This window comes from Acyrthosiphon pisum, chromosome X, assembly GCF_005508785.2.
Source record: "Acyrthosiphon pisum isolate AL4f chromosome X, pea_aphid_22Mar2018_4r6ur, whole genome shotgun sequence".
In the NCBI taxonomy this organism is placed as follows: Eukaryota; Metazoa; Arthropoda; class Insecta; order Hemiptera; family Aphididae; genus Acyrthosiphon; species Acyrthosiphon pisum.
Genome location: NC_042493.1, coordinates 107,518,037 through 107,528,183, shown reverse-complemented (window position 1 = coordinate 107,528,183; position 10,147 = coordinate 107,518,037). Strand labels below are relative to the sequence as shown.

General features: G+C 41.2%; 1 protein-coding gene and 1 long non-coding RNA gene across 2 annotated transcripts; one reads left to right on the top strand and one right to left on the bottom strand.

Moving 5' to 3' along the window:
* The first annotated feature begins 348 nt into the window (after positions 1-348).
* LOC100575279 lies at positions 349-6,356 on the top strand. The gene is made up of 7 exons (XM_003241907.4): positions 349-1,724; positions 1,948-2,004; positions 2,071-4,674; positions 4,740-5,062; positions 5,129-5,261; positions 5,351-5,632; positions 5,704-6,356. The coding sequence occupies exons 1-7, from the start codon at positions 1,568-1,570 to the stop codon at positions 6,354-6,356; spliced, it is 4,209 nt and encodes a 1,402-aa protein (XP_003241955.1). The 5' UTR covers positions 349-1,567.
* Positions 6,357-7,354: 998 nt separating this feature from the next.
* On the bottom strand, positions 7,355-8,221 carry LOC100574201. Its single transcript, XR_119059.4, has 3 exons — positions 7,776-8,221; positions 7,572-7,651; positions 7,355-7,505 (listed from the first exon to the last, which is right to left on the bottom strand). It is a non-coding gene; the product is annotated as an uncharacterized LOC100574201 (long non-coding RNA).
* Positions 8,222-10,147: the final 1,926 nt, after the last annotated feature.

Sequence of the window (10,147 nt, the reverse complement as noted above, 5' to 3'; positions counted from 1 at the left end):
CCACCCCCACCCCGCCCGTACTTCGGCGACGTTGATCGCGGTGGATAACCCCCCGCTTCACCGCCTACAAAAACATATGTCATCACCACCCCACCCCGCCCGTACCTCGACGACGTCGTTCGCGGTGGATAACCCCCCGCCTCACCCCGCTACATCACCGAACCGCCCCGCCCGTTGGACGCTCGCGCGCGTTGGCCGCCCCGTCCGAGGCGCGCTCTGTCCGCGACGCGGACGGGCTCACCGGACGCCGTCCGCTCGAACCGGATATCGCCGACGGTGGCGCCATCTATCCGCTAATCGGACGGACGCGGTTTTTCGAATTTTATCATATATACATACGTACATACATACATACATACAAGCAGGATACCAAGTCAAATACTAACACGATTCAATTGTTTAATATAATTTGATGTTTATTCAATACAAATATCATATATACATATATCAAATAGGTTATTGTGTTATAATGAACATGGGTGCCGGGTGGTGCTGCAGGTCACCCGACTACATCAAACGATTCAGATTTACATATATGGGCTCGACTATTATTATTATTATCAACATCATACGGTTCCGATTTACAACAACAGACTCGAATGCCGCTATTATCACTACCTTTGTTATTTAATCCATTTTTTACATTTTCAATAAATTCCATCCCTTTATATAATAATACAAATACACATTTAGGGTTGTGCATGGCGTGTTGCTGCCAAACTTCATCATTTTCCTCCCACTGCCCCAACAATATGCCGCAGTAGTGACGTTGAACCAAGTCGCCCGTTCCGGTGTAAGTGAATCCGCATTCAGCCAGCGAATATTTATCTTGACGCGATCGAGGCGCGTGCGAATCGAATGTTTTCAGCCTCGATAAAAAGCTTGTATACTGAGGATATTCCGGATCTGAGTTCTCACGTACCAAACGCACTAGTGATCGACAATCGGTGGTACATTTTAATAAATTCATTGCAAATGAAACGTATAAAAATATTTTAAATCGTAAATAATGCGCGCTAGATCTTGACGTTTAAACGTGCGAATAAGACACTTCTAGCCAGTGTAAACGTTTAAAAGCAACTGACGGATATATTATGGTTATAGCTAGCGTGCATTGCAAGTTATATGCAAAGCATTAATAATAATGATAATATTATGAATTAAAATATTTGAGTGGCGATCCGCGATACAATATTTTTTAGTCATCCCCAGTTATCAGATAACGGTCTTGACTGCCGTAGGCACATGAGCGGCATATTATTACCGCCACCAGCGCCAGTTATCATTGTCGAAACATGTTGTACATATTGCGACCGATAATTATAAAATGTATTATATGCCAGCACCGCATAGTACTAGCGGTTGAATATATCTACAGCCCTTATAGATAATGTCGGATACCCCTCGCCACCCACCCACCCACCCGCCACCGCATCCGATATTCGGGTCCTCCGCAACCGCATATGTCCTACAGATCAGACGGTCAGTGCAGCTCGACGAAAACTGTTGTACATTCATATTACCTCGCTCACTCTGTTAAATCTTTCCTCATATTAAATCTTTAAAAATGTTTAACTGCGCGATATGTGATAAAGTGTACGTTCATAAGTGTGATCTGAATAGACATGCCAAAACTCACGATGGATCTACTAATTCGTGCGGGATATGCCTCAAGACGTTCACTCGCCGAGACAAACTCAGTATCCACGTTCAAAAATGTCACAGTAAGTACATTGAATATTATGTCGTTGATCCGGAAAAAAACCTCTTAGTTATTTATACGCGCGTATAAAAACTAGTTTGAATCTTTTTTTATATCTCGAATAAGAGATGATAAATAACTAGATTTATGTATAATAAAAAATTCGAATTTCACACAAACGATGTTTTTTTCCGTCTCGTCAATGATTTACTCGAGGTTATTAATTAATATAATTTTTAAAATAGAAATCGCTAAAAACACTCCAGAATTCCGCAGTGCTGTACGGATAGGTGGTGCAATGGGTAAATAATTGTTTTCTCTTATAATAATAACGACGGCACTATCTTAATATTAATAATATATGTTAGGTCGCGCATCGGTCATATGCTGGGCACCCCCCGCCACTACACCACACGCTCAGCCAGATGTTTTGACTCCGACGGCCATCTCGCCTCGCCACCGTCGTGCGGACATACCTACCCCCCAACCACAAGCAGCACCATCCACTTCCCGCACGCCGGTTATCGTTACCCCGCCACCCGCACAGGCTATCTTTGACGGACCCGACGCAAGATCCCCCGCGAGCCCCGCACTACCACTTTCGCTTTCGCCACCGCCAGCCGGAGAATTTGTTGCTCATACGGAAAATTCGAGGAAAAATATTAAACGGAAAAAGGCGCGCATGCAAAAGGTTAATACTCCGGGCTTTATCGAAATTGAGTCTTCGCTTAACCGTACGGTCGTGTGGTATTTTAGGAAAAATATCGATAATGTGACAAGTTATCGTGCGTTCCTAAATTCGATAGAGTCCGAATTAGTCGCGAAATTACGTGAGCGCGTGAGTATTAATCCTGTAAAATACAACCTTAAATTAGAGGCCACCTACGTCATACCTAACTTACAAAATTCAGCTCAAAACCGCGCGTTTAAAACTTCGGCCCGTGAACTTTACGCGCACAGCAATGTTGAGGGTTTGGTCGATCGCGATTTCACAAGGCTCCTGGGCGAAGAAGACTCTTACGCCGGGAAGTATAGTGGATTTTCCTTATCTTGTATCGACGGATTGCTCTTGGGTGTGTACGAGTACACGCCTATGGGGGGATCGTCATACTTATCGTTGCCGGAAAGTATTCTGAACCGGAAGGCCGTTATCAACCCACAAAATATTGACCGGCAATGTTTTAAGTGGGCGATCCTAGCCAAACACGTAACACGCGATCACGTACGAGTAGGCGTGAATTATTCGAGGGAAGAACATCGTTATGACTTTTCCGCACTATCAACCCCCACTCCAGTGTCGGAGATAAAGGTATTTGAAGAGATGAATCCCGGGACGACCGTCAATGTATACGGTATAAGGAATTGCGATAAAAAAAATAATAAAAAAAAATCGTCCACGCAATCTGTCGCGTACCCTCTGCGAATCGTGGATGAAGAAAAGGAGAATCATTTTGACCTGCTACTGATTACCGGGAAGGATGACAAGAATCATTATGCGTTCATTTCTAATTTTTCACGCCTAGCCAGTTCGCAAAAAAATAACCACCAACATCGATTGTTTTACTGCAAACGGTGCTTCGCCAGTTTTGAGGACCGCCCATTACAATATAAATTACATGGAGAGAGGGCACTGGCCAAGCATCGTTTACTGTGCGGCGCACACAAACCGGTTGTCCCTCTAATGCCGAAAGAAGGAGACACGCTCAAATTTGAGGCGTGGTGTAAGACGGAGCGCCTGCCGTTCGTGGTATACGCTGACTTTGAAGCCCTACTGCTGAAAACGGGGCGAAAACAAGGCACGAATACCGCGGCGATTCACGAACACCATCCAATGAGCTACGGGTACCATGTTGTCGCGGCGGAGGGGGTTCCGACAGAGTTGTTTGACCAGTTCGACATACCGCGAGCTCCGGTCATTTTTCGAGGTTCGGCGACCGAGGACGATGTCGCCAAACGCTTTGTCCGCGATGTGCTCGGTGTGGCCGATAAAATAGCCAGATTATATAAGGAAGTAAATGTACCGATTATTATGAGTGTTGAGGATTGCCGCGTGCATGAAGCCCAGACAATGTGTGACTTGTGCAGCTGTGCGTTTAGCGAACAGAACTGTAAAACTGCACACCACGACCACTTGTCGGGCCGCTTTCTTAAAACATTATGTAACACGTGCAACCTTAAGTTGAAAACGCCAAAATTCGTACCTTGCTTCCTACATAATCTGTCCAACTACGACGCACATTTTATCGTGACAAATTTAGCGAACGACGACAATAACCGAATATCGGTAATAGCGAACACCGAGGAAAAGTATATTTCATTTTCGAAGTATATAAATAACTCGTTCTCCGTCAGGTTTATAGACACGTGTCGATTCATGGCCTCAAGCTTGGCACACTTGGCGGAGAATCTCTCCTCCGCGAACTTTGATAAGTTTCGCGAAGTCGCGAAAGTGTTCGCCCCGTCGGAGATGTCGTTGGTCACGCGGAAGGGCGTTTATCCTTACGAATATACAGATTCGTGGGATAAATTGCAAGTACCATCGTTACCAGACAAGTTCCAGTTCTACAGCGCTTTGACGGAGACGCACGTGTGTGACGAAGACTACGATCACGCAATACGAGTTTGGAATCATTTCGGTTGCACAACGCTCGGCGCTTATAGCGATTTGTACCTTAAAGTCGATGTGTTGTTAAGCGCCGATGTGTTCGAGAATTTCAGGGATATATGTATGGCCACATATCACCTGGACCCCGCGCACTACTACACGTCGCCCGGATTCAGCTTTGACTGCATGCTACACTTTACAAAAGTTCAACTTGAACTTTTAATTGATTTCGAGAAAGTGTTGTTTTTGGAGTCTGGTACGCGCGGTGGCCTGGTGCAGGCCAGCAAGCGTCACGCGCGCGCCAACAATCCTGAGACGCCAGGATACAATGCCGAAGAACCCAACACGTCGCTCATATACTTAGATGGTGATTATAAAATATAAATTTACATGTACGCGTATATTAATCCATGTTTTACCGTATTTATTTAGCAAATAATTTGTACGGGTACGCGATGTGTCAGTATATGCCAATTGGAGATTTCGTATGGTACTCGGGAAACCCAGAGGTCGCGCTAGCGCAGTTAGAATGGATGCGCGCGACGGACGACATTGGTAGATTTTACGAGGTGGATATTATATACTCCCAGGATCTGCACGATGTTCAAAACGATTTGCCATTCTTGCCTCACTCCAGCATACCACACGGGTCGACTGTCCGAAAGTTGATGGCCACATTTCAGCGGAAAGAACACTACGTGGTACATTACATGAATTTGAAACAGGCCATGGCTCACGGCGTGGTAGTCGAAAAAGTGATTATTAATATTATCATTACTATGTGTATACGGATCTTATAACTTATTATCTATACGTTTCAGACGCACAGAGTGTTGGAGTTCCGACAATCTCCGTGGTTGGCCCCGTACATTAATCTCAACACCGAATTACGCAAACAGGCGAAAAACAAATTCGAAGAAAAGTTTTTTAAGGATTTAAATAATTCAGTGTACGGTATGTTATTGTTATAAATTGTACAAGTTTTTTCGAGCTTTAACCCGCTCAAATTTTACTTCATGATAACTATATGTATGTATATGCAGGGAAAACTTTCGAAAATATGAGGTTACGATTTAATTTGGAGCTTGTATCGTGTCCAGTCAGAATGCGGAAGCTGATAAATCGTCCGACGTTCAAGTACTGCACGACATACAATGAAAATCTCTCGGTTGTCACGCAACATACTAAGGAAGTGGATTTCTGTAAACCCATATACATAGGATTCGCCGTACTGGAACTGAGTAAAGTTGTAATGTACGGGTTTCATTACGATGTCATGAAACGACATTACGGCGATAAGATCGAGCTGCTATACACAGATACCGGTACGTCTATATAAATCTCGTGTAGACTCATGCGGTTCTTATATATATAATACTATTATAACTTGTTTCAGATTCACTATTCTACCGCGTGACGACGAACGATTTCTTCGTGGACCTGATGAAAAATCCTAATTTGATGCGGTTTATGGACACCTCGAATTTCCCACACGACCACATGTGTTATACGACTGCTCGGAAGCGTATTCCCGGATGTTTTAAATTCGAGTGTGGCTCCAGAACCGTTTACGAATTCGTTGCTTTGCGTGCCAAGTCTTATGCGTACGACGTCGAAGAGGAGATTACCATTCGCGCGAAGGGTGTTATGGGGCACGTGATCAGAAATCACCTCACTTTCGCCGAGCATAAACGGTGCTTATTCGCCGACGTGGACGACGATGTAGAATCCGACGAGTGTGACAACGAGTTTGACGCTAGTATGGGGAAAATGATCGCAGCCGATTCCGCGCTGAAAGCTGTCGCACAAATTCATCGGAACGCCTCAACCTCTGCAACAAATTCACCGTCGACCTCACATCCGTCCCACGTTTACAGCTACATGCCATTCACGCCGTATAGGGAAAATGTCTCTATACGGTCGTTTAAACACGAATTGCGTACGATTAGGACTATGAAATTAGTTTTAAACAGGGCTGACGATAAGCGTCATGTGCTACCCGATAACATTTCCACGTACGCACACGGTCATCACCGCATAAATTTTTAAATTTTTATTATTGTTATTATTATTATTGTTATTGTTATTATTGTTCAATGATCTCATATCTGTATAAATTGTATAATTGTGAAATGTGTCTGCTGCATACTTATATAACCTGATAAAATATATATATATATATATATAATATATAATGTATAATCGTGAAATACAACCGTTGTATATAAAAATATGATAGTGTACGATGCTAAAATATTATATTAACTACGTTTTGTATTTAATCTCGTGTTTTTAAATTATTATTATTATTTTAGTATCGCAACCTAATCTTCTCATCCTTATCATATTTTATCTTATCCCTATCTTCTCATCATCATCTTATCTTATACTTACCCTTATCTTCATACATACTTATCCGATATATTATACCGAGGTCTTGACAACATTATTATTATTATTATTATTATTATTATTATTTTTTAAAAACCCCCGCTCATTCGCGGCGCGATAAGAAGCGGGTGAGGATATTTTATATCCCTACATACGGTGTTCTGACGGCTAGCACTTCTACATCAGTCAGTCTTTGGAGTTAAGCATTTACAATAAAAATACAGACTATTTAATAATAAAACCTTATAAATATAAAATATATCATATTTGCGATGATAAACCTTATAATAATTATTAAATAATATATTTTTTAAAACCAACTCATCTCGGAAAGAATAATTATATAACTTGTTAAATGTATATAATTATATTATACTACACTTAAAATTATAGGATCTAGATAAAATGAGAACAATAACATATTTTTAAAATTTTTATTAAAAACAAGGCATAAAAATATTTACGTTACATTAGACATCGCCCGAAAAACGGGGTTAAGCGGGTACGAATGTAATAATAAAGCTTCTTTTACTCATCCCTCGAAAAATGAGGTTTACCGGGTCGGCCTCATGTTCATTGTACCGTTGTAGTTCCTCGTTCGGCAATTGCACCGACTTGGGGAGAAATACATTGATTATCCCACCGCCAGCCCGGATCCTGTAAGACGCATGCCACAGCCGTTCCAAATTTCGTCTCCACATTATTCATGGATTGTACACGATATTCGATGTCCTTTGTAAGCTCTCCAATAGAGAGATTCAACACGTTCGTCTGCCGCTGGAGCGAATTTAAAACATCCATAGTTAACTGTGAACAGAAAAAAATAAACGTTAGAAAAAAAGTAAATTATTTAAATCAATTGAATTAACACACTTTTTTAATTAGACGTCGTGTGTGTGTAGAGTCGGGTGATGTAGCCGTCTTGATATGGTTGAATGATGATGAATTCAGAACTAAAAAAAATATCGTCTGTTAATTTTATATAAGATATAACAATTCTCCACTGACATTAGACTTTAACAAGACATTAGGCTCGTGTAATACGACAGTACATAATAATAATTAAATAAAACTCACTTTATTCGTACGGAGATGTTGTAATATTTATATTTTGAACTGTCGAGTGATGATATCTGGAGAGGTCTGTTTTGCGCTGTAGAGAAAATAGGACTGATTCAATATTGAGTGGACAGCGGACAAGTGTCCAAAATTATCACCATCGACGGCCACCCCCACTTATACCGTTCGGCGTGCGCAATATTGAGCGGGTACACCGATTGATATACACACATGTGTATAAATAAAAGGGTCGATACTCGAGCGGATCCTGCGCGTTACGACCGGTATACACATCGGAATGTGTCGTCTCGCCCACGTGCATCCGTCGGATCGTCCGACGGTCACTGTCTTGGCCATGTGTGTCCGCCGGGCCGCCGACGCAGGCTGGCGGGGTGCTTCATACCCCGTCCATGTCCGTCCGTCCAGATGTGGCTTATTTGTGTGGACAAATCTCGATATTTGTACCCATAATATATATATATATAAGGGTTAAATATAATATTATCGTGTATACAGAAATTATATTATATTATTCTACAAATTATTTTTAAAAGATTTGTTAAGGAATGCGGAGTCGGTCGTGAGACCGTGCGAACGTAGAACCCAGATGTCAATTATATATATATATATACATATACATAAATACACACACACATATCTGTGTAATAAAACGCAGTAGACTATTATATAATATACATTTATTTCAGAAATATTATGTACAGAAATTAAATTATATAGCATATTATTTCACGTATTTTTTTTAAACCATTTCAACAATTTGAAAACTCGGTTATATGTACACTGCGTATAATTTAAATTCTTATGGTGTAAACAACACGGTTCGTGTTGTATATTTCCGGCAAAACCGTTCTCGTGTAGTTGATCTAGTCGTGGACAGTCCAAATCTCCACCCATCTCGCAAATTTTGACATCGGGAAGGAATCCTTCTATGATCTGTCGCTTTTCCTCGCCTTTCACGTAAATGCATTCGAAATGTAATGAATTCAAAATCTGCGGGATTTCTGTATATTGGACATCTCCACAATCCCATGATAGTTGGTGATAGTTGCGAAACAACCACATATTGACAGCTTCGATTTTCGCTGTATTGGGTGTCCGCGAGTGTTTAAAAATCCAGTGTTGGCTAGCCAACCCCTCTAAGTCCACTGCCGACATTTCTTTTATCATGTATTTCGAGTTCGGACCTAGCACAGACTGGATATCTAGAATAGCTGACGACATAATTCGCGTGATTGCTATTGCTATATTATAATATATAGATAATTATATATTAAAACGTCTTACTAGCGGAAGTCTTCAATGAATACTGATACCCATCGATTCTATCCTCAAGTATAACTATCCTGGCGTTCGCGTTAGACAAGTTAGTTTTCAAATCTTTGTTATTTTTATTTAAAATCTCTACGGATCCGATTAAAGATTCAATTTTATTATTGGTATCCGAAAATATTTATCAACCGTCGGCACGAACGTCGATTCTATTTGCATTATTTTCATTTCAATCACTCGAGCCCCGTCACCAAGCATCGAGATTTTTTCTCGTTCACCACGAATATATTACTATGTATAGCTAGTTCCTTTGTAAACTTTTCGCCAAGTGTAGTAATTTTCGCGTCATTTATCTCGATTAAATCGACGTGTGACGCGAGTTCTTTTTCATATTTTTCTCCCATATCTGCGATGACTTTATTCAACCGGCTGGCCGGCGAACCTCCAAACGCGTCCATCGCCTCGTGGTAACTGTGATCATATTTTAAGATCAGTCTTATTTATCCAACTATTATGTTCGTCCGTAAAACCTAGCCAGTGAACGAATACACGTCGGCCTTTGGTACGAATTACTTTTTCCACCAGATAATCGTCGGGCCACAATGTTTTGCGTATTTCTTCGGCGTAAAACCCACCGGCGATCGGACTCCCCGTATAATCTTGAAGGATAAATGTACTAGGTGAAAACTTATTCACTTTAATAATAGTAAATATCTCCGCAGACCAATTGGGTAAATATCCTTTGGTGAAAACGCCCTTGTACACGCTAATGCGGACTTTGTCTCCAACGCAAAATTTTGTTTTCACGGTTTTTTCAACATCGTAATTTAATTTTACACTCGTCGGGTGTGCATCAGCCTGCATCGGAGTCATCCCGATAGTTCTGTGTGTCGAATTATTATAGTCATCGATTACCGAGGGTAAAATTGCGATCCACGCGTGTGAACCTCTGCTAGTGAATTCTTTAAACATTCGTCCCTTAATTGTACGAATAACCCTTTCTACTATAGTAGCTTTGAGCACACTGGAAGTACTATACATTTTTATATTGTGTTTTTTTATTAAATCTTTAAATTTTTTATTGTAGAATTCTGTCCCCT